Raw genomic sequence first — 26,410 nt, forward strand, 5'->3', positions numbered from 1 at the left:
AGCTCTTTTGCTGCCCAAAGTCCCTAACCTAAAAATAAAACCCACCCAATACACCCTTAAAAATACCTAACACTAACCCCCTGAAGATCGACTTACCGGGAGACATCTTCATCCAAGCCGGGCCGAAGTCCTCAACAAAGCCGGGAGAAGTCTTCATCCAAGCCGGGCGAAGTGGTCCTCCAGACGGGCAGAAGTCTTCATCCAGACAGCATCTTCTTCATCCATCCGGCGATGAGCGGGTCCATCTTCAAGACATCCGACACGGAGCATCCTCTTCTGCCGACGGACTAACGACGAATAAAGGTACCTTTAAGTGACGTCATCCAAGATGGCGTCCCTTAGATTCCGATTGGCTGATAGAATTCTATCAGCCAATCGGAATTAAGGTAGAAAAAAATCCTATTGGCTGATGCAATCAGCCAATAGGATTGAAGTTCAATACTATTGGCTGATCCAATCAGCCAATAGGATTGAGCTGGCATTCTATTGGCTGTTCCAATCAGCCAATAGAATGCAAGCTCAATCCTATTGGCTGATTGCAGAGTATACAAGTGTTACCGCTATGCTGGTAAGTATCAAAAACCGCAAACTGCCCAAGCCACCCCTGATAGTTATCTAATCGAGAACCACAGAGATATTAGAGTATTATTCTTAAGTTATAGCTATTATGCCAATTAAGGCCAACAATTATTTAAGGTTAGTTGCGAAGAAGCAGTGCAAACGCCTGGCTAACAACTAAATATATAAGGTAAATAGACTATAAAGACAGGTGATTAGTGTTATCACCTGTCTTGATAAAGTTAGTGGATCTCTCTTTTTCTTTATAAAAACAGATCCGGAGTGTTAGTGATATTTTAGATGGAGTTTAATTCATCAGTTGTATTGAAGTTGCGCTTCAACTTTTTAATATAGATATTCAATTCAAATAAACCACGCTCAACAGCCCTCTTTGTAATTACATTTTCTGTGAACTAACAGTTTGAATTGTTGTCCAATCAGCGCTCTAACTACAACAAAAGTGCCATATGGGGAGAGCGCTGATTGGAGAACAGTTCAAACCTTTAGCTCACTGAAAGATTTACTTTTGAAGTGGGCGGCGGAGCGCTGGGCATTTAAATTTCATATGGATGTTAAAAAGTAAGTTATAGTACATCTTAACTGAATGAATTAAGCTCCATCTAAAATATCACTAATATTCCAGATCTGTTTTTATTAAGGGCAGTGTTTACCATCACTTTAACCATGACCATGCAAAAATAAGTGCCATTGACTAGGTAAGTTTCATTTGGATACTTTATTGAATACTTGGTGCTGATTACATTTTTTAACATAGATAGATGTATTTCTTTTCTAATATGGAGTGAATATAGTATGGGAGTTCAAACAAGCTCTGGAACTAGGATACACTTTATAGCACTCTGTGCCTTTTAGACTCTTGAAACAGTGTTTATAAAATCAGAAAGTGTACAATTAAAAAATAATCCAATTTACTTCTATTATAAAATGTATTTATGGAGAAAGTTTTAGACTTTATATTTCAGGGGCACTTAGAGGGTGTCTGTAAAGGTAACTATCAAGTGAGTGTGGGTGTTACTAGCAAGCATCACTGTTTTACTACAGATTGCTCTAGCGTATAGATTAGAACTCTTTTTTTCTCCCATCTATCCATGCCCCTGACTAACTAGACAAACCCCATAACCAGTAGTAGAAATGGCTCCTGGTACATTTTGTGAGGCGATATGGCACCAAGGCAATGTGAATTTGTCAAGCCTTATTCTTAACAATAGCAAAGGAAAGTTCCTCAAAACCACAGTAAGTGGCTGTATCTTGTGATCTCTGTAATATATGAATTTGACAAAAAGGCAATCAACAAATTAATTTCTTATGACGACCAATAATTTTAATGTATGTAATTTGCTTCAGAAGACAGTTAAAGAATGTAACATTACACTTAAAGATCAAAGATATTGGCTGTATCTATATCTATTGTTGCTTTGGTAGAATGCAAAAGTGCACAGTGATTATCTGCTGGAGCATGCCTAGAAGCTGTGAACTCAGTTCAAATACAATGCCTGTGTCTAAACACTGATAAGGAGGGTGGAGTAGACTACTCCAGACAGCATGCTATTCAAGTATTTTTGCTTATTTTTGAAACTTATTTTAAAACACTTACCAGCAATTTTTAAACATTTTTTTTTAATGCAAACTATTTTTACTTAATAAGCCTTTTTAGGATATGCACAGATCACAACATGTTTTATGGCACTTTAATAACAGCAAAGAAAAGTTCCTCAAAACCACAGTCAGTGGCTGTATCTTGTGATCTCTGTAATATGTGTATTTGGCAAAAAGACAATCAACAAACTAATTTACACTTAAAGATCAATAGCATTGGTTACATATGAATAAAAGAGCGTTTTTTTTGGACATAAGACAACTCACCTAACCATGGTCTCAGGAAACCGTAGAACAACTCATCTTTTGGTGCAATAGAAGCTGAAACACAATACAAATATTATTTAAGATGTATTCAATATATTAATATATGAATTATAACCTATGAATTATAACACCTTAGAAATAGATATTATATGTGATGTCTGTATAAAGGTATATGGGTCCCAGTAATCTAAAGCTCTCTGCTCTGGAGAGCTTCCACCAGTACAGTGAGGTCCCAGAATTTTTTTTAGAGTGGCAAAATTTTGCTTTAAAGCTGTCTATTATATGCAGATTCTGGGGGTGAAGGGAAGATACAAGATTTAAAAAAAAAAAAAAAAAATTCTCTACACGATTTCTCTGTATACCAGCAAGTTTTTCATCATCAAACATTAAAGGGATTTTAAAGTCCAAATTAAAAACTTTCATGATTCAGATAGGGCATGTCATTTTAAACAACTTTATAATTTACTTTTATCATCAAACTTGCTTTGTCCTCTTGGTATTCTTAGTTGAAAACTAAACCTAGGTAGGTTCATATGCTAATTTTGAAGCCCCTGAAGGCTGTCTCTTATCTGAATGCATTTCACAGTTTTCCACAGCTAGAGGGTGTTAGTTCATGTGTTTCATATAAATTACCTTGTGCTCACGCACGTAGAGTTATTTAAGAGACAGTACTAACTGACTGAAATGCAAGTCTGTCAAAAGATCTGAAATAAGTGGGCAGTCTGCAGAGGCTTAGATACAAGGTAATTACAGAGGTAAAACGTGTATTTCTATAACAGTGTTGATTATGCAAAACTGGGGAATGGTATATAAAGGGATTATCTATCTATCTTTTTTTTTTTTTTTTTAATATTTTATTGAGGTTTTAAAAGTAGTGTACAAGGAAGTAAGCAAGCAAAAATAAAAATAAAAAAATAGTACAATACAGTGTGAAACATTAACCATATCATATTACATGTGTACCCGTATCAAGGGGCTGACTTTGCTTTACAGGAACCTCATTTTTAAAAGTACTTACATTATGGAGTAAAATGATTTCCCCCAGTTGGAAAAGAGTGGCCACTCTTGGACCGCTAATGACAGTGTACTGTTGGAAAGGGGACTACTAAGGTATAAGGTTGGGGGGGGCCACTTTTGGACCCAATTTCTAACATTGATGAGTAAAATGAAAATGAGAGATAATAATAAAAATAAATATAAAAGGGAACCATCAATAAATGCTCAATAAGTTAGTCAGGATTATTGATTATGGTACATTTTTATCCAGGGACCTATAGGGACTATTAGATATAAAATGCATATATTGTAAAGGGTCAGGATGATAGAGGGTAACTGAGATTCACAATAACTTCAACATAAAAGAAACAAACAGTATGAGCCTAACCAATATGTTAACTATAGGTTAAGATTAGGGAGTACTGATCTTGTAGGGAGCAACTGAGCCAGAGCAGTTAGCGATGTGAGGTCCTATAGATAGCATATCAATATAGCACAGTTGTACAGTGGATCAAAACAGTTGTTAAATAATACATTCAGTCTGAGGTTAAACATGGAGGAGAACCATTAGTCTGAAAAGGGACAGTTTAGACAGGGCTTATGGGGGTTTCTCAGGGCTCTCAACACAATTACTATTAGGCAACTTGGGGGATATACATGCATGAGGGCTAGTAATTAGCGGATTAAAGCTAGTAGCAAGATTTTTGAATGGTACAATCCTCCCAAACCTACTAGCTAATTAACCCAAAACAGGACTCATACATGCACACCAAAACATACGAAACAAACAAACCCTGATCTGCAATAATAATACCCCACTGAACTCCCGGTCTCAGCATGCATCCCAAAAGCAGTTCTTGGTGCATAATTATAATTTACCCTACTCCGTGTCTCACATCTAGGGAAGCACTATGGGCATGAGTCCTCAAGTTGAGAAAGGGCCGCTTCCAAAAAGTGGGGATCGTTATATGCGCTAATTGCGCAGATCTTGTGGAACCAGGAGTGAGGTAGCGGTCTGCCATGGCGGAAACTTCCCTGTTCGCCAAGGTCAGGAGAGTAGCCTCCGGGGTCAAAGGGCCTGCAGTACTGTAGTGTGTCCGCATAAACCGTGGGCTGGTAGCAAGTGTCCTGATAAATGTCCCACACTGATGGTCTGCCTCTCAGCCCCATTCTTACCGGAGGAATACGGTGATGTGCAGCTGCAAGTCCCATTGCTATGGCCAGATCCTCTACTTTAGGGCTCCTCCTGCGATTAGCTGAAGTCAATTTGCCCATGACCAGAGCGCTGCTATTTGGCCCAAGTCCAATCGAATCCACCTCACTACACTCTGCGCAACCCGGCGGCGCGACTCTCCGCTCCAGACTAGCCGGCTGCTTCATCCGTTTGCCTGATGGGTCACTCGCAGTTGCAGCCATCATGACTGTGCTCGGGTAAGTTTCTGGTGTTAGGAGAAACTCTTCTACTGGCTTAGATGCAGGTGTTTGGATCGGGTATGGAGGAGGTTTGGTGGGGAGCTCTAGTGAAGGCTGCTTCTCTCCCTTAGCCTTGACACATGTGTCTTTTAGGGATGCAAATTCTTCTCCAAATATTGTGCAAATTTCTTTAAAGTGTGCATCCAGCATAACTTTCATTTCCCTTAATATCAGCGTAGTATCCAGCGCCAATTTTTATGTATGGTGCGCTATATTTTGAGCAGCTATATGATGTCCCTTATCACGAAAGGCAGTAGAATGGAGATTCCAACTGTAGTTATGCTGTCGTTTTACTTTACTTCAGTCCCTTTTTCTGCAAAAAGTGTCAGTGTCTTTGCACTGCATACCCGGCGTACAAGATACCGGGGGGGGGGGGGGGTGTTGAGAGCCTTTACTGAAGTAACTGCCTTAGGCCTCAACGCTCCAGATCGATTTCCAAAGGTTATAATACCAAAAATTTACTATCACCCGACTCAGTTTGGTCTGTGGATTTTTAATATCAAGGTGTGGGAGTTGGATGATCTTCCTGGCCACTGATAAAAGGCAGATTATCTGTGATTCCCTTGGAGCAACCAATATTGCTACCATTCAAGGTGCTGCCCAGAGACACGCCCCCATTATCTATCTTTTTAAACAACATTTTTGGTGATTACTATCTATTTAAGAGAGAATGCACTTGTGAATTTGAAAATATTTGAAGTTTATGTCCTGATTGTCATGTATTAGGAAATGTGTAAAGTGCCCTAAATTATCTGTATTAGATGGGATCTTTTTCTTGATTTCTGTGAAGGAGATCAGTAATGCATGTTGTATTTCCTATATATTCGAGTCATATGGTATGCCTGTGTATTTTATCAAAGGAAAATGTTTCTGTATTAAAAGGTGACATTGAGAATTAAGATAATGTAAGACTTAAAATTAGGCTATTTGTTTACTAAGAAATGGAAAGGCAGCTTGTGTAAATTATTGTCTGCATTATGTGCAGTTAGAGATATTTTGTCCTGATAAGAAGAAAGTGAGATTTGCATGTAAGATTATGTTAGAGCTATGGGATATATGTTGAAACCACTTTTTTCTTAAGGAAATTAATTAATATCCTGCACTATTTTCTTGATTTTAAAAGAATTAAAAAATAAATAAAACAATATTTTTAGCATATTAAAATTTAGAAAAAATGTAACTGATGAAACATGCAAAGCATACCCATGATACCCATATACACATATTACCCATGATGCCCATATACACATATTACATCATAAACACCCTTTAACCTATTTTTATTTCAGGTTTCGGCATCTATTATTGGCAGTTTCAAGAGTCATTGTTGGTAAATGAAGTTTGTTGACCATGTTGGATGTGTTTGACTTACAAAGATTGTGATTACTTTGTTAAAGTTAAAAAAAATCTGTTCCCATTTTTCCAACATTGTGAGAATTGTTGTGTGTCAATTAGGAAATGAGATATATATTATTTAAGTGTAGAATGAAAGTGTTATGAAGATATGAGAGGTTTGCGCTTATTTTATGGATGTTAAAGATTAATTTCCCAAAGAAAATATACAATTTATTGTACAAAACATGTCATAATACATAAAGGTGTGACAGTTTTAATCAGAGTATAAGATAATAATATTATGCACAATTAACAATAGAAGAAAGCCGCATTAGCACAAACAGAAGGAGTATCTTACAGCAAACATAGACTACTAGGTACTTGAAATGCAATGTAATGTCATCCTGTTGTCAACTTCCTTGGAAAAAATACCAGCCATGCTAATTAGCATACATATACTACTGTACCTAACACCTAACCCTCCCTCTAAACTAATCCCCCTAAGTTACTTATAAAAAAAATATAAAATCTAAGTTACCTGAAAATAAAAAATATTAAACCTTAAACGCCACAACCCCAAACGCAATCTAACCCTGCTCTACCTAACATCTAACCCCCCCACTCTAAATTAATTCCCCCTCTAAACTAAAGTCCCCTAAGTTACAATAAAAAAAAAGAAGTTACAAAAAATAATAAACTACAGTATGGTAAATAAAAAAAAACATCATTATACCTAACCCTAATCTACGTTCCCCATAAAACAACAAAAAAAAAACCAAAGCGAAAAAAACCCTAACACTAAAATAATGACAATAGCCCTTAAAGGGACCTTTTGTATGGCATTGTACTAAAGAGATTTCAGCTATTTAACCCCTTAACGACCAAGGACGTGCCAGGAACGTCCTACAAAAAAACACCTTTAACAACCAAGGACGTTCCTGGCACGTCCTCTGGGGTTTCTGGAAGAGATCCTGATCGCTTCCAGCTGCTTCCAGGGTATTGCAGTGATGCCTCGATATTCAGGCATCTTTGCAATACCCTTTTTACCCCACCGATGCAGAGAGAGCCAATCTGTGGTCCTCTCTGCATCAGACAACGATGGCCGCAATCGTTGGTGGGTGGGAGGCAATCGACGCATGGCTGATGCAAGAGGGGGGCGGGATCATGGGTGGGGTAGCCATGGGAGTGCACGTATGCGCACGCGTGAACGGGGCGGGAGCGGGTGGGAACCACTACACTACAGAATTTTTTCTTTAGAAAAGTAGGAGAGGGGGGGAGGGAAGTTATATAAAAAGGATCTAAGGGATCTGGGAGGTTGGTCTTTGGGGGGGGGGGGGGGAAGCTACACTACAGAAAAAAAGAAAAAAAAATCATTTATTTTGTAAACTGCTGTCTGCCAGTACCCAAGATGGCAGACAATAAGGTAGAGGGGGATGGTTAGAGAGCCGTTTGGGGGGGGGATCAGGGAGGTTTGGGGCTAAGGGGGATCCTACACAGCAGCATATAAAAAATAAATTGAAAAGATACCTTTTATTTTAGTACTGGCAGACTTTCTGCCAGTACTTAAGATGGCGGTGACAATTGTGGGGTGGGGGAGGGAAGAGAGCCGTTTAGGAGGGATCAGGGGGTATTATGTGTCAGGTGGGAGGCTGATCTCTACACTAAAGCTAAAATTAACCCTGCAAGCTCCCTACAAGCTACCTAATTAACCCCTTCACTGCTGGGCATAATTCACGTGTTGTGCGCAGCAGCATTTAGCGGCCTTCTAATTACCAAAAAGCAACGCCAAAGCCATATATGTCTGCTATTTCTGAACAAAGGGGATCCCAGAGAAGCATGTACAACCATTTGTGCCATAATTGCACAAGCTGTTTGTAAATAATTTCAGTAAGAAACCTAAAATTTGTGAAAAAGTTTGTGAAAAAGCAAACAATTTTTTTTATTTGATCGCATTTGGCGGTGAAATGGTGGCATGAAATATACCAAAATGGGCCTATATCAATACTAGGGGTAGTCTACTACACTATACTAAAGCTAAAATTAACCCTACAAGCTCCCTACATGCTCCCTAATTACCCCCTTCACTGCTGGGCATAATACATGTGTGGTGCGCAGTTGCATTTAGCAACCTTCTAATTACCAAAAAGCAACGCCAAAGCCATATATGTCTGCTATTACTGAACAAAGGGGATACCAGAGAATCATTTACAACCATATTTGCCATAATTGCATAATCTGTTTGTAAATAATTTCAGTGAGAAACCTAAAGTTTGTGAAAAAATTTGTGAAAAAGTGAACGATTTCTTTTATTTGATCGCATTTGGCGGTGAAATGGTGGCATGTAATATACTAAAATGGGCTTAGATCAATACTTTGGGATGTCTTCTAAAAAAAAATATACACATGTCAAGGGATATTCAGGGATTCCTGAAAGATATCAGTGTTCCAATGTAACTAGCGCTAATTTTTAAAAAAAGTGGTTTGGAAATAGCAAAGTGCTACTTGTATTTATTGCCCTATAACTTGCAAAAAAAAGCAAAGAACATGTAAACATTGGGTATTTCTAAACTCGGGACAAAATTTAGAAACTATTTAGAATGGGTGTTTTTTGGTGGTTGTAGATGTGTAAAAAAATGTTATAGTAAATTATAAGATATGATGAAAATAATTGTATCTTTAGAAAGTCCATTTAATGGTGAGAAAAACGGTATATAATATGTGTGAGTACAGTAAATGAGTAAGAGGAAAATTACAGCTAAACACAAACACAGCAGAAATGTAAAAATAGCCTTGGTCCCAGACGGTCAACAAAAGGAAAAGTGCTCTGGTCACGAAGGGGTTAAAAAAAATAAAAAATGAAAACCAACCTCCATAATACAAGTAAACCCCCACCCCCAAAAATAACAAAATCTACCTAAAAAAACTATCATAGAAAATAAAAGTAAACATTAAAAAAGCTTATTAAAAATGAAAAACCCCACCCCCCAAAAAAAACTAACTAACCCCAAAAGTTGAACTCACCATTCGAAAATCTGGCTCCTCTTGATCCGACGTTGGGCCCTTTTCATCTTGGCTGCTGGTGCGAGGGCCTATCTTCACGGTGGACTTCAGCGGCCGCTTCTGCTCGCCAATCTTCATCCACATTAGGGCTCTGTTCGTCCCGGCAATAGAAAAGGATATTTAGAATTTAAAATGAAAACTGTTATAAATGGGTTCCCCGCTTCCGGAATTTCAGTGTGTGGTGGCAACTCCATGAAGACCAGGGCTCGTGGAAGAAAGCCAAAGAAAAGAAGATGCAGAGCGGAAGCGGCAGAAGAGGCTGCCAAAGTACACCTCCGCAAATATGGGCCCCATAAAGCCAGGACAAAAAGGGCCCCACAGTGAATGAAGATTGCAGAAGTGGTGGAAGTGGGCGCCGAAGTCCACCTTTGTGGAGATGAGCCCCATCGCCCAGACCCGGAACGAAAAGAGCCCCGATGTGGTTGAAGATTGTGGAGCAGAAAGGACAGAAGAGGCTGCCAATGTCCGCTGTGAAGATGGGCACCTGGCGCTAGCAGCCGGGATGAAGAGGCCATAACGTTGGATTAAGAGGTGCCAGATTTTGGAATGGTGAGTACAACTTTTGGGGTTGGCTAGGATTTTTTGAGGATGTTTTTTATTTTTAAGAATAGGCTTTTATTTTTACTTTTATCTTGCATGATAGGTTTTTTATGAAAATGTTGTGATTTAAATGTAATATTTGAACTATGCAATATTCAAAATAGAAACATTCAAATTTAAATATTTGTATCTACTATGTACTGTATCAATTTACTAAATTCCATACCACATGAACTATTGAACTACTGAATAGTATTTGTTAAATCGAATGTTACATTCAAAATTTCTAATGTGGATATTCGATCCAATTATGAACATTTGAAAACTAAAGTAACATTTGAAAACCTGGAAATAAAATTTGATTAACAAATTTTAATGGATTTTAATGTATATCAACATTCGATTGTCCAAATCAAATGTCACAGGACTTTTCGTTCTACCATGCAAATTGCACTTTCAGCACATTTGCCCATCCCTAAGTGTAGCCTCAGTTCCAATATGGCAGCACCCATAATTAGAGGGAGGTGTCTCAAATCTATTAAGTGTTTAATATTCTTTTAATAAAGTTTGCTATAAAAATCTTTTGAGATTATGGTGAAATCCCACAAGATCATAATAAAGCAAAGTATGAACTCAGAAGTGATGACTGGTGATGTTGATTGGCTGTTTTTCCCCCACCAAGACAGTAGCTGAAGAACAACTGCTCACAGAGCACAATTGCCTCTTGAGATGGAGCATTTTGAGGTAAAACATCTTCCTGTATGTGATATTTTCTCGTCAGCTTTTCACTGATATGCTTCATTACTTTCAAATGATTTAGCTATGGGTATTATGTCTGTGTAACTTTGTAATTTATTAAATATACAGGGAGTGCAGAATTATTAGGCAAGTTGTATTTTTGAGGATTCATTTTATTATTGAACAACAACCATGTTCTCAATGAACCCAAAAAACTCATTAATATCAAAGCTGAATATTTTTGGAAGTAGTTTTTAGTTTGTTTTTAGTTATAGCTATTTTAGGGGGATATCTGTGTGTGCAGGTGACTATTACTGTGCATAATTATTAGGCAACTTAACAAAAAACAAATATATACCCATTTCAATTATTTATTTTTAGCAGTGAAACCAATATAACATCTCAACATTCAAAAACAAAACAAAAACAAATCAGTGACCAATATAGCCACCTTTCTTTGCAAGGACACTCAAAAGCCTGCCATCCATGGATTCTGTCAGTGTTTTGATCTGTTCACCATCAACATTGCGTGCAGCAGCAACCACAGCCTCCCAGACACTGTTCAGAGAGGTGTACTGTTTTCCCTCCTTGTAAATCTCACATTTGATGATGGACCACAGGTTCACAATGGGGTTCAGATCAGGTGAACAAGGAGGCCATGTCATTAGATTTTCTTCTTTTATACCCTTTCTTGCCAGCCACGCTGTGGAGTACTTGGACGAGTGTGATGGAGCATTGTCCTGCATGAAAATCATGTTTTTCTTGAAGGATGCAGACTTCTTCCTGTACCACTGCTTGAAGAAGGTGTCTTCCAGAAACTGGCAGTAGGACTGGGAGTTGAGCTTGACTCCATCCTCAACCCGAAAAGGCCCCACAAGCTCATCTTTGATGATACCAGCCCAAACCAGTACTCCACCTCCACCTTGCTGGTGTCTGAGTCAGACTGGAGCTCTCTGCCCTTTACCAATCCAGCCACGGGCCCATCCATCTGGCCCATCAAGACTCACTCTCATTTCATCAGTCCATAAAACCTTAGAAAAATCAGTCTTGAGATATTTCTTGGCCCAGTCTTGACGTTTCAGCTTGTGTGTCTTGTTCAGTGGTGGTCGTCTTTCAGCCTTTCTTACCTTGGCCATGTCTCTGAGTATTGCACACCTTTTGCTTTTGGGCACTCCAGTGATGTTGCAGCTCTGAAATATGGCCAAACTGGTGGCAAGTGGCATCTTGGCAGCTGCACGCTTGACTTTTCTCAGTTCATGGGCAGTTATTTTGCGCCTTGGTTTTTCCACACGCTTCTTGCGACCCTTTTGACTATTTTGAATGAAACGCTTGATTGTTCGATAATCACGCTTCAGAAGCTTTGCAATTTTAAGAGTGCTGCATCCCTCTGCAAGATATCTCACTATTTTTTACTTTTCTGAGCCTGTCAAGTCCTTCTTTTGACCCATTTTGCCAAAGGAAAGGAAGTTGCCTAATAATTATGCACACCTGATATAGGGTGTTGATGTCATTAGACCACACCCCTTCTCATTACAGAGATGCACATCACCTAATATGCTTAATTGGTAGTAGGCTTTCGAGCCTATACAGCTTGGAGTAAGACAACATGCATAAAGAGGATGATGTGGTCAAAATACTCATTTGCCTAATAATTCTGCACTCCCTGTATTTTGCTGGTATGCTCAGCCTGGTAATTTTTACACAAACTTTATAGCAGCCCTTGGATAATCCTAAAGTTGTATCTGCTGCTTTATCCCATTCCTAAAACTAAACAGTGTATGGAAGCAAATGTTTTGTGTCAAGAACTATTACCCTCTAAAAATAAAAATGCAGATATACAAATACAGACATTTGGATGCAAAACTGCAAAGTAAATCTAAAGGCCTATGTGTTTCACAAGCAAAGAGAAGTCCTGGCATTAACAATGGTTACAAACAAAAAGCACATCCCCTTATTCTGAGCTGCTCTATAACAGTCAGTGTTTCTTGACTGGGGTAAAGATGACCACAGCTGCAGCCTTATAAGCTCTACATGTAAAGCAATAATGCACATAAAGGCTCCAGATCAAGCTCAGAAGCATTTCTGCAGGAATAAGGGCAAAACAAGCTACCTGACACCTGAAGCACTGGCTTAATGCTAATTGGGTGAAAAAGCCATACTATAGAATAACAAAGGCTAAACCATCAAGAGCAGGCGTAGACGATGCGTTTCACCAAGGAGTCCACCACCTGCAATCCTTCTTCATTATTCCTGATCTAAGATGGGCAAAAGGGAAAAGAGGCAGATACGTGGACAGTCATTAGCAAACATATTTTCACATATCACCAAGCATTATTTATTCTTAAGATGATGGAACAACCATATGTAATGTGGATTCATCGTCGTTTTTACAATGCAGGTCTTTTCTCACTTCTATGTATGGATGTCTGGGGGGTCAAATGCCCACCTGCAATTTTGCCGCCACTTGAGTCACATGTTCTGTTAATAAGCCATCACAAATGATATGCAGCAAATTTGTACAACAAGGCTCTCTCTCCTGCTGCACACATTTTGTTTGGCACATTCCGCCTCCCGGAAACATTCTGTGTGTAGTGTTTGTGTATGTGTGTGAAGTGTGTACAATGTGTGTGTGTAGTGTTTGTGTGTATGTATGTATGTGTGTAGTGTTTGTGTAGTTGTGCAATATTTGTGTATCTGTGTGTGGTGCATGTAAGGTGTTAGTGTTATGTTTTCTGTAGTATGTAGTGTTTGTGTCTGTAATGTGTGCAGTCTGACTTCCACTTATCACATTACAGGTAACAGAACACTGCTGCAGGTACTCACTGTCTTCCAGGATACAGGTCTGAAGCTTTACCCTGCGCTGTTCCGTAATAAAATTTTCATGGCCACCGAATCTATGATGGTTCCCAAGAAACACACTCTTGTATTTCGGATAAAATAACTCTATTCCAGATTCACCTTCCATTTGTGAATCCGAAGATACCACAGAAGTCTCTCCGTGTGAGAGTTTGCTAAAGGTAAAGAGGGAGCCTGAACCAAGATATTGTCCAGGTAAGAAGCTACAGCTGTTCCTTGCAACCTGACTACTGCCAGAAGAGCTACCAGGACTTTCATAAAGATTCTTGGAGCTGCCGCTAGACCAAACGGCAGGGCTATGAACTGATAGGGATAATCCAAGAAGGCGAACCTCAGAAACCGACAAGACTCCTACCGCCAAAAAAAGTCAGTAGTTAAGAGCTTTATGGGCTAACGCATGAATATAAAGCTCTTAACTACTGTGCTACAAAGTACACTAACACCCATAAACTACCTATGTACCCCTAAACCGAGGCCCCCCCACATCGCCGCCACTCTAATAAATTTTTTTAACCCCTAATCTGCCGACCGGACCTCGCCGCCACTATAATAAATGTATTAACCCCTAAACCGCTGCACTCCCGCCTCGCGTATTAACCCCTAATCTGCCCTCCCTAACATCGCCGCCACTTACCTACAATTATTAACCCCTAATCTCCCGCCCGCACCATCGCCGCTACTATAATAAAATTATTAACCCCTAAACCTAACTCTGACCCTAACCCTAACACCCCCTAACATAAATATAATTTAAATTAAATAATATTCCTAAAATTAAATAAAATAATCCTATTTAAAACTAAATACTTACCTAGAAAATAAACCCTAATATAGCTAGAATATAATTAATAATTACATTGTAGCTATTTTAGGATTTATATTTATTTTACAGGCAACTTTGTATTTATTTTAACTAGGTACAATAGCTATTAAATAGTTAATAACTATTTAATAGCTACCTAGTTAAAATAAGTACAAAATTACCTGTAAAATAAATCCTAACCTAAGTTACAAATACACCTAACACTACACTATCATTAAATTAATTAAATAAATTACCTACAATTAGCTAACTTAAAATACAATAAAATGGGGCGGAGCTAGCCACAGAGGAGACCAGACGCACATCTCATGAGCTCCTGTGATATTAATCTGCATTTAGCCTTACGGAGAGCATAATTTATGTTCCCTAACTAATTTAGTGATTTATACTTGTATGGGGGTCGGCAATTTTTCCCTATACAGTTTGGTGAAACTTTTCATGTGTCCTACGACTACTTTTAAGAACTACGCTATCTGGCTCTCCCACGTGGCTGCAGGGACTGCTTGATTTCTAATTATATCGGCATTTATACTGCATCCCTTCCTACTTAAGCAAATATGGTTGTTACTTATGAGCAGATCCTCATATCTCTAGCCGAACTTGGGGAGAAGATGGACAGCTGTTTCCTGGATTTGCGACTGGTAGCAGGAGATCAGCTTACAGGGAATGCTAGCTCACTATCTAAAATGGCGGATAGCAAAGATCTCCCGGAGTTACCCCTGTTCAATTCAAGAGCGGTACCCTTAGTACTTGCAACACCGCAGTCTTACAAGGAGTCGCTTCTGCAGGGCAGTTACCTATGTGCCGCGACGGATCTCACAGTACTGAGTGGATATGTTCTGTTGGCGCAACCTGATGCATGTTCCTATCTCGGAACTGAAGCCCCACACTCCGTTACTCCACCGTCTAGAGCTTGCTATCCCTATATGAGGAGCGGATCCCTTGATATCGTTCTGGCTGGGGCAGCTAAGGAGGCTGGTGCCGATACTCACTGCTTTCTATGGTACATGGAGACAGACGGGGCTATGTGGTCGCCGCCTTCTGCAACCATGCACGCACAGGAATCCTGTAAGTCTGATCTGACGAAGCTGACATCTTGTTGCTGGACTGATGGGCAGTATGATCGCTACACCCTGTTTCGGCTCAGAGCTGGAATAGGTTAAAATATGTTACCTCTCAATACCCTATGTACCGATGGACTGTTTGTTTGTTGGAACACCTTGGAAGGGAACTGTGCTCTATTTAAACTTTGCTGATCTTATATATATTTCTGCAGATATCTAAAGAATGCATACGCTTACATTATTAACTGCTGAAAATGACCGTGTCATTAGATTTAAAGTCTGGACAAATTATATGCGTTTTCACACTCCTAACACAATATGTTAATTCTACTGTGTTATGATCTAAACTTTCTGCACTAGTTGAAACCATTTTTATGTTAGTTTTAAATGTTTGTTTTTTAAGTGAAACTTTTCATTGTACTGCAATTCTTCATGGACTGCCAGAGAGAGATCTCACTCGGTAGCTCTCTGCCTACACGGACAAATTCTTAGCCTCACCTCCATATAGTGCAATTTTACTACTATCTTAAATACCCTAACACATTAACTAAGTTTTGCACCCAATGTGTTTTCACCTGTTCACAATTCACGTAAACATCCTCGGTCAAGGTTACTTGGGTAGTTAAGTGTCTGTGTTAGCATTGGAGGTAGCGCTAAAATAGCCTCACTTGCATGTTGGACATATAAGATCCATATTACTGTTTGTTTGTTATGCCATATTCTACTAGGATGTAATTAAGTAAATACTAGATCTGGCTGTATTGTCTAGCGCTCCTACCTGTTACTGCTCTTATTTTTCAAATATTAGATTACAGCTTAGTTGAGGAGGGTGTACTTTTATAATACAGCCACAAGTGTAGGACAGGAACAGTTATTATGTATATTACAAATTAGGTACGCCTGCTTTATATATCCCACATAGTTATAATGGCAGAATAGATCCCCTATACATATGTACGCCCCTATATGCTTACTAATTACTATTCTCTCCTATATCCATCTTGTCAGAATCTCTCTTCCCACAGTAGGTTAAGAGTCACACATTAGACTCAGAAACACGCCTCTTGTGTCTCAATTAGTGGTTATGTAGCTTATTAAACGCATATGGAATCTAAGCAACTCTTATCTCTTCACTGTTAGTCAAGAGCTCATTTTTATTTGAAGTTGCTGACTAGGTGTCTCTCTGTCCTTTAGAGTTTGACATTTTATTTACAGTGTATATTCCTTACCTACGGCTGATTAGAACATTTATAGTAGACGCATGCCAGCACAAAGGCGAAACACGTTACAAACTACCCTAAGTGCTACCATATATCTAATGCTTAGTCTAGCGCATTAGAGAGTTGCAATTTTGAGGGTTGCATAGCCTTCTAAGTACAGGTTCTCCTCTCTAAAATGACATTCCAGACACAAAAAGGCTTTTTTGCAGACATGTGTGTCTTTCTTAGGTAGGCACCCTTATTTCTGTGCCTACCTTGGCTAAGATTTACGCAAGATGTAAATAGAGGATCAGTTTATTTTATACTATATATTAAAGCTCTGAGTCTTCAGTATATTTCCACATTTGATATGCTAACTAGCTTCGCCCTCCCACCCCTCCCACCCCCCCTATTATATTTTAAGCGGCTCTTGCCCGCTGCGTCCCCTTTCCCCATAAAAACTATTGAGCTACCTCCTCCATAGCCCTAACCCTTCTTGTTTAGATATTCAAACTTCTTCATACATAGCTGGGAGAGGACCATTTTAGTTTATGTCACCTTTCAGATACTCTATAACAAAACTGAAGTCTTTTCTATGAGTCAGCCCACATTTTATTGTAATGATTAAGACAATTGAATACATTGCATTGTTAATTATGTTACGTCTACATTGTTCTGCACACATGTTGGGGCATACCCTATGTTTTGTATTTGTATTTGACTTCAATAAAAAATTATTTAAAAAAAAAAATACAATAAAATAAACTATTCTATAATACAAAAAAAACAAACACTAAATTACAAAAAATAAAAAAGAATTACAAGAAGTTTAAACTAATTACACCTAATCTAAGCCCCCTAATAAAATAAAAAATCCCCCCAAAATAAAAATGCCCTACCCTATTCTAAACTACCAAAGTAATCAGCTCTTTTACCAGCCCTTAAAAGGGCTTTTTGCGGGGCATTGCCCCAAAGTAATCAGCTTTTTTACCTGAAAATAAAAATAAAATATCCCCCCCAACATTACAACCCACCACCCACATACCCCTACTCTAACCCACCCAAACCCCCCTTTAAAAACCTATCACTAACCCCCTGAAGATCATCCTACTTTGAGTCGTCTTCACCCAGCCGAGCCGAATTCTTCATCCAAGGTGCGCAGAGGAGGTCCTTCATCCGGTAGAAGTCTTCATCCAAGCGGGGCAAGAAGAGGTCCTCCATCCGGTAGAAGTGTTCATCCAGGCGGCGTCTTCAATCTTCATCCATCCGGAGCGGAGCCATCTTCAAAGGAGCCGATGCGGAGCCATCCTCCTCAACCGACGACTTCCTGACGAATGAAGGTTCCTTTAAGGGACGTCATCCAAGATGGCGTCCCTTCAATTCCGATTGGCTGATAGGATTCTAGCAGCCAATCGGAATTAAGGTAGAAAAAATCTGATTGGCTGAGGATGGCTCCGCGTCGGCTCCTTTGAAGATGGCTCCGCTCCGGATGGATGAAGATTGAAGATGCCGCCTGGATGAACACTTCTACCGGATGGAGGACCTCTTCTTGCCCCGCTTGGATGAAGACTTCTACCGGATGAAGGACCTCCTCTGCGCACCTTGGATGAAGAATTCGGCTCGGCTGGGTGAAGACGACTCAAGGTAGGATGATCTTCAGGGGGTTAGCGATAGGTTTTTTTAAGGGGGGTTTGGGTGGGTTAGAGTAGGGGTATGTGGGTGGTGGGTTGTAATGTTGGGGGGGTATTGTATTTTTATTTTCAGGTAAAAGAGCTGATTACTTTGGGGCAATGCCCCACAAAAAGCCCTTTTAAGGGCTGGTAAAAGAGCTGATTACTTTGGTAGTTTAGAATAGGGTAGGGCATTTTTTTATTTTGGGGGGATTTTTATTTTATTAGGGGGCTTAGATTAGGTGTTATTAGTTTAAACTTCTTGTAATTCTTTTTTATTTTTTGTAATTTAGTGTTTGTTTGTTTTTTTGTATTATAGAATAGTTTATTTTATTGTATTTTAAGTTAGCTAATTGTAGGTAATTTACTTAATTAATTTAATGATAGTGTAGTGTTAGGTGTATTTGTAACTTAGGTTAGGATTTATTTTACAGGTAATTTTGTACTTATTTTAACTAGGTAGCTATTAAATAGTTATTAAAATAGAAAAAGAAATCAGCTGCACTTGCGGTTAGTAAATGTAAAAATTTGAAATTTTATTAATAATCCTTAAAAACAAGGTACATGTAGGCTTAGCAGGATGAACATCCTAACATGTTTCGTGCCTAGCTCGGCACTTAATCATAGGACTGGAGTTCATTGTATTGCCCCTTTGTTTTAAAGGGACAATACCCAATAGCAAACTGAGTACGAATTAAAAGAACAGTACACCAAATTTGTGCAATACATGGAGGGGAAGGAGAAAAACAAACAAGGAACAGGGCATGTGAAACTACACTTGACGGTGCATAAGTCATTAGAGCTTCCGATAAGGGAGGTAATGTAGTGGTCCTGGATAAGGACTACTACATTAATGAAGCCAAGCGTCAGCTGGCAGATGACAAGACTTATAGGAAGCTAGAAAGGAATCCTACTGAAACATTTAAACTCAAGCTTTCACATTTAATTGAACAGGGTGTTGCTTTAAATATCTTTTCTGAAGATCAGGCCAAATCCTTTGTTCCCTTACACCTTATCATACCAATATTCCATCATGTACTCAAGACCCACAAGGACATAAATTTTCCCCCGGGTAGGCCCATCATTTTGGGGATAGGCTCCACGTTTGAGCCATTATCCGAATGGGTGGACTCGGTTTTACAACCCCTTGTCCAAAATCTCAATAGTTATTTGAGGGATTCTACGCACCTTATTAACTATTTAAAAGACACTAAGTGGCACAACGATTACAGATGGGTGGTAACCGATGCTACAGCATTATACTCAAGCAGCCCACATGCTTTGGGCATTAAGGCATTACAATATTTTCTAGGCTCTACTACCCAATATTCAATTGAATTTATCATTTATTTTTGTGAAATAGTTGAGTTTTTACTCAAACACAATTTCTTTATGTTTGATGGCAAATATTTTTTGCAGGTATGCGGCACGGCGATGGGGGCGAAGTTTGCCCCCTCGTTTGCCAATTTATTTGTTGCTTGGTGGGAGGACATGTACTTATACACCACATCAAATCCTTTTACAGACTCAATCATCAAATATATGAGATTCATAGATGATTTGATTTTCATAGTACAGGATCCACTTTATATTCATAACTTTTTAGATTATCTTAACAGTAACGATCTAAATCTTAAATTCACTGGTGAAATACATTTAAATACAGCTTGTTTTTTGGATCTTACATTAACTGGTGATATTGAAACATGTACTATATTTACTGACACTTTTCGTAAGCCCACAGCGGGTAATACTATTTTACACGCTAAATCCTGCCATCCACCCCATCTTATTCGCTCAATCCCTAGAGCGCAATATATCCGCATGAGGAGGAATACCAATTCCGATCACAATTTTCACACTCAGTCAATTGAACTTACGAATAGACTTAAAATGAGAGGATACTCTGACAAGGAGCTTCAGAAATCATTTGACAGTATAAAAACAAAAAAACAATCAGAGGTTATTCACAATAAAAGAGATAAGAGAAATTTTAATAAAGACTCTGTGGTGTTCTCCACGGAATACTCTAAACAGTTTTATGACATCTGTAAAATTTTGAAGAGAAATCTCCATATTTTGAAAGGAGACAAACTCTTATGTGATGTCTCTCGGTCTTGCAGGTTTGTTTCTAAGAAACCACCTACTTTAGCAACAAAGCTGGCTCCCAGTATGATTAACAGCAAGAAAGTAAAAACTGGAGATTGGCTACGGAAAAAGGGCACTTATAGATGTGGGGCAAGGTCTTGTATTACCTGTGGAGTAATCAGCCAGAGTAATTGCTTTTCAAGCTTTGTCACCCAGGAAAATGTAATGGTTAATTTTTACGCCAACTGTAGAACCGAATTTATAGTCTACCTATTAGAATGTAACATTTGTTCCCTTCAATATGTCGGACAAATGACAAGGGAACTTAGATCCAGGGTCAGGGAGCATATCAACAACACCAAGAACTATAACAAAGACTCAGCTGTAGCAAGACATTTTAATCTAGTACATTTCACCCATAAGGCATTCATCACAGTTAAAGTTATAGACAAGGTTGATTCTCCCATCCGAGGTGGAAACAAATGCAAATTGTTACAGAAACGTGAGTTGTATTGGATACATAAACTAAAAACCATTACTCCCCTAGGCCTAAACAGGGAGTGGGATATGTCTTATTATTTTGAATAGAGCTCCTTCCCATTTAGTCTATCCAAGCACCAGACACATCCAACAATTGTCACTTAGCATCAACATATTCTATTTATCTGAGGACAATTGGTTGAGTAGTTAAAAGTATAGCAGGCAGTACATATTTCAAGTAAGGTATCCAATGGTAGGGTTTATTTATTTCTCCTTTTAAGCACACACACACACATATATATATATATATATATATATATATATATATATATATATATATATATATATATATATATATATATATATATATATATAGAGAGAGAGAGAGAGAGAGAGATATATATATTTAATATTTTTTTTGTATTAAAAGACTGTAATATATATATTTAAATAATTTAAAAACTTCCTAATATCCTAATAATTAAAATTAGATTGGAGCTAGAATTCACTCATTTTTTGTCATGGACAATATATACATACAGTTTGGAAAATATGGTAAGGCTTTATTCCTTTAACAACCACATGCATTGTATATCTTGTGACTATTGGATTTAAATTTTAGGGCAACTACAACCTTACAATTGCTGCTGACTCCTAGTAAATCAAACCAATCAGCGATGGATATAAGAGTAACAAAACAATATGCATACTCCAAGAACTTTTTGCATCACTCCATTTTAATACTTACCTATTTATTTATTTAAATGTATATCTATTAACTTATTATTATTTCATTTATTAATTTTGTTTATTTAGTTCCTCATAGACACAAAGTTCATTTATTGAGTGTTTTTTTCTGTTTATAGTGAATTTATTTATGCACCGTCAAGTGTAGTTTCACATGCCCTGTTCCTTGTTTGTTTTTCTCCTTCCCCTCCATGTATTGCACAAATTTGGTGTACTGTTCTTTTAAATCGTACTCAGTTTGCTATTGGGTATTGTCCCTTTAAAACAAAAGGGCAATATAATGAACTCCAGTCCTATGATTAAGTGCCGAGCTAGGCACGAAACATGTTAGGATGTTCATCCTGCTAAGCCTACATGTACCATGTTTTTAAGGATTATTAATAAAATTTCAAATTTTTACATTTACTAACCGCAAGTGCAGCTGATTTCTTTTTCTATTTTGCTGCTTTTCCTGTGGCGGAACCGGCCTCAGTTTTGGTGTGCACCCCCTAAGGCTTCACACCTATTTTCTTCCCCTGAACTTTCGGTGGCGTCTCTAGCCAGCGTGGGACCGGAGCGGCTGCTATCGTGGATTGAATAGTTATTAACTATTTAATAGCTATTGTACCTAGTTAAAATAAATACAAAGTGGCCTGTAAAATAAATATAAATCCTAAAATAGCTACAATGTAATTATTAATTATATTGTAGCTATATTAGGGTTTATTTTCTAGGTAAGTATTTAGTTTTAAATAGGATTATTTTATTTAATTTAATTTAAATTATATTTATGTTAGAGGGGTGTTAGGGTTAGGTTTAGGGGTTAATACATTTATTATAGTGGCGGCGAGGTCCGGTCGGCAGATTAGGGGTTAATATTGTTGGTAATGTAGCGGCGACGTTGGGGGCGGCAGAATAGGGGTTAATAAATATAATATAGGTGTCGGCGATGTTAGGGACAGCAGATTAGGGGTCCATAGGGATAATGTAGGTTGCGGCGGTGTCCGGAGCGCCAGATTAGGGGTTAATAATATACAGCAGGTATCAGCGATAGAGGGGGGGGGGCAGATTAGGGGTTAATAAGTGTAATATTAGGGGTGTTTAGACTCGGGGTTCATGTTAGGGTGTTATGTGCAGACTTAGAGAGTGTTTCCCCATAGGAAACAATGGGGCTGCGTTAGGAGCTGAATGCTGCTTTTTTGCAGCCCAAACTGCCCCATTGTTTCCTATGGGGATATCGTGCACGAGCACGTTTTTCCAGCTTACCGCTACTGTAAGCAATGCTGGTATTGAGGGTTGAAGTGGAGCTAAATTAGGCTCAACGCTCCCTTTTCTGAGACTAACGCAGCCCCTCAGACAACTCTAAATACCGGCGTTGTCTTAAGGGTGCGCTGGGAAAAAAAGCAGCGTTAGCTACGCGGGTCTTTACCGACAAAACTCTAAATCTAGCGGATAGAGTCTTAGTTAACATTCATTTATTTCAGGAAGTACATTGGATAAATGCATATCACGGCAAAGTATTAATTAAAGGGACATGAATTCATGATTCAGATAGAGCATACATTTTAAACAACTTTCCAATTTACGTTTATCTAAATTAGTTTTGTTCTCTTGGTATACTTTGTTGTAAAGAAAATATAGGTAGGTTCAGGAGCAGTAATGCACTACTGGGCGCTAGCTGCTGATTAGTGGCTGTACATTTATGCCTCCTCTCATTGGCTCACCTGTCCAGCTAGCTCCCATTAGTGTATAGCTGGTCCTGCAACAAAGAACACCAAGAGAATTAAGCAAATTTGATAAAAGCAATAAATAGAAAATTTGTATAAGATTGTATGGTGTATCTGAATCATGAAAGACAATTTTTTGGTTCTGTGTCCCTTTAAGGTGTTTGGCATATGTTACAGTTTATGAACTGCTCATTTAGATAATATCATATACCTCCTCTTGGTCGCAGTCATAAATGGTTAAAATCCATTGATTCCACAGAGAATTAGTTTTTACTATACCTGATGCTGCCACCATAGGTTTGATAGTGTCTGGGTGAACCAGTGATACTACAGGGATGACTGGGCCCATCCAGGTCACAATGGTTTGGGGAAAAGTAGAGACTAAGCTGCTGACTTGTGTCAGTCCCTCTTCATTCGGCAAAATCTGCAAGTAATGATAGGCATAAAGCATAGTTATGGCAAAGCATACGATTGGGCAAGCAGCAAAGAGGTTTATGTTAGAAAAACTGAATGTATTCATCTACTAGTATGGTTTGCAAAAGTGACTGCTTTGTGAACTAGCAACAGAGAAGCAGATTGGAAAAAAAAAACATAATTTATGTAAGAACTTACCTGATAAATTCATTTCTTTCATATTAGCAAGAGTCCATGAGCTAGTGACGTATGGGATATACATTCCTACCAGGAGGGGCAAAGTTTCCCAAACCTCAAAATGCCTATAAATACACCCCTCACCACACCCACAAATCAGTTTAACGAATAGCCAAGAAGTGGGGTGATAAGAAAAAAGTGCGAAGCATAAATATAAGGAATTGGAATAATTGTGCTTTATACAAAAAAATCATAACCACCACAAAAAAAGAGTGGGCCTCATGGACTCTTGCTAATATGAAAGAAATGAATTTATCAGGTAAGTTCTTACATAAATTATGTTTTCTTTCATGTAATTAGCAAGAGTCCATGAGCTAGTGACGTATGGGATAATGACTACCCAAGATGTGGATCTTCCACGCAAGAGTCACTAGAGAGGGAGGGATAAAATAAAGACAGCCAATTCCGCTGAAAAAAATCCACACCCAAAAATAAAGTTTAAATCTTATAATTATAAGCAGAAGAATCAAACTGAAACAGCTGTCTGAAGTACTTTTCTACCAAAGACTGCTTCTGAAGAAGAAAACACATCAAAATGGTAGAATTTAGTAAAAGTATGCAAAGAAGACCAAGTTGCTGCTTTGCAAATCTGATCAACCGAAGCTTCATTCCTAAACGCCCAGGAAGTAGAAACTGGCCTAGTAGAATGAGCTGTAATCCTTTGAGGCGGAGTTTTACCCGACTCGACATAAGCAAGATGAATTAAAGATTTCAACCAAGATGCCAAAGAAATGGCAGAAGCCTTCTGACCTTTCCTAGAACCGGAAAAGATGACAAATAGACAAGAAGTCTTTCGGAAATTCTTAGTAGCTTCAACATATTATTTCAAAGCTCTAACTACATCCAAAGAATGCAATGATCTCTCCTTAGAATTCTTAGGATTAGGACACAATGAAGGAACCACAATTTCTCTACTAATGTTGTTAGAATTCACAACCTTAGGTAAAAATTTAAAAGAAGTTCGCAACACCACCTTATCCTGATGAAAAATCAGAAAAGGAGACTCAAAAGAAAGAGCAGATAATTCAGAAACTCTTCTAGCAGAAGAGATGGCCAAAAGAAACAAAACTTTCCAAGAAAGTAATTTAATGTCCAATGAATGCATAGGTTCAAACGGAGGAGCTTGAAGAGCCCCCAGAACCAAATTCAAACTCCAAGGAGGAGAAATTGACTTAATGACAGGCTTTATACAAACCAAAGCTTGCACAAAACAATGAATATCAGGAAGATTAGCAATCTTTCTGTGAAAAAGAACAGAAAGAGCAGAGATTTGTCCTTTCAAGGAACTTGCAAACAAACCTTTATCCAAACCATCCTGAAGAAACTGTAGAATTCTCGGAATTCTAAAAGAATGCCAGGAAAATTGATGAGAAAGACACCAAGAAATGTAAGTCTTCCAAACTCGATAATATATCTTTCTAGATACAGATTTACGAGCCTGTAACATAGTACTAATCACAGAGTCAGAGAAACCTCTTTGACTAAGAATCAAGCATTCAATCTCCATACCTATAAATTTAAGGATTTGAGATCCTGATGGAAAAAAGGACCTTGTGACAGAAGGTCTGGTCTTAACGGAAGAGTCCATGGTTGGCAAGAGGCCATCCGGACAAGATCTGCATACCAAAACGTGTGAGGCCATGCTGGAGCCACCAGCAGAACAAACGAGCATTCCTTCAGAATCTTGGAGATTACTCTTGGAAGAAGAACTAGAGGCGGAAAGATATAGGCAGGATGATACTTCCAAGGAAGTGACAATGCATCCACTGCTTCCGCCTGAGGATCCCTGGATCTGGACAGATACCTGGGAAGTTTCTTGTTTAGATGAGAAGCCATCAGATCTATTTCTGGAAGTCCCCACATTTGAACAATCTGTAGAAATACTTCTGGGTGAAGAGACCATTCGCCCGGATGTAACGTTTGGCGACTGAGATAATCCGCTTCCCAATTGTCTATACCTGGGATATGAACCGCAGAAATTAGACAGGAGCTGGATTCCGCCCATACCAGTATTCGAGATACTTCTTTCATAGCCAGAGGACTGTGAGTCCCTCCTTGATGATTGATGTATGCCACAGTTGTGACATTGTCCGTCTGAAAACAAATGAACGATTCTCTCTTTAGAAGAGGCCATGACTGAAGAGCTCTGAAAATTGCACGGAGTTCCAAAATATTGATCGGTAATCTCACCTCCTGAGATTCCCAAACCCCTTGTGCTGTCAGAGACCCCCACACAGCTCCCCAACCTGTCAGACTTGCATCTGTTGAAATTACAGTCCAGGTTGGAAGAACAAAAGAAGCCCCCTGAACTAAACGATGGTGATCTGTCCACCACGTTAGAGAGTGTCGTACAATTGGTTTTAAAGATATTAATTGAGATATCTTTGTGTAATCCCTGCACCACTGGTTCAGCATACAGAGCTGAAGAGGTCGCATGTGAAAACGAGCAAAGGGGATCACGTCCGATGCAGCAGTCATAAGACCTAGAATTTCCATGCATAAGGCTACCGAAGGGAATGATTGTGACTGAAGGTTTCGACAA

General features: G+C 38.7%; 1 protein-coding gene across 1 annotated transcript in view; it reads right to left on the reverse strand.

Moving 5' to 3' along the window:
- LOC128652441 (ultra-long-chain fatty acid omega-hydroxylase-like) overlaps nt 1-26,410 on the reverse strand; it is a 204,891-nt gene that overhangs the window by 130,748 nt on the left and 47,733 nt on the right. The window contains exons 3-4 of the mRNA XM_053705380.1: nt 23,497-23,641; nt 2,443-2,496 (exon numbers count right to left, since the gene is read on the reverse strand). Of these exons, the coding sequence (XP_053561355.1) occupies nt 2,443-2,496; nt 23,497-23,641 (199 nt within the window). The remainder of the gene's footprint in view (nt 1-2,442; nt 2,497-23,496; nt 23,642-26,410) is intronic.

The sequence above is a fragment of the Bombina bombina genome, chromosome 3 (assembly GCF_027579735.1).
Source record: "Bombina bombina isolate aBomBom1 chromosome 3, aBomBom1.pri, whole genome shotgun sequence".
In the NCBI taxonomy this organism is placed as follows: Eukaryota; Metazoa; Chordata; class Amphibia; order Anura; family Bombinatoridae; genus Bombina; species Bombina bombina.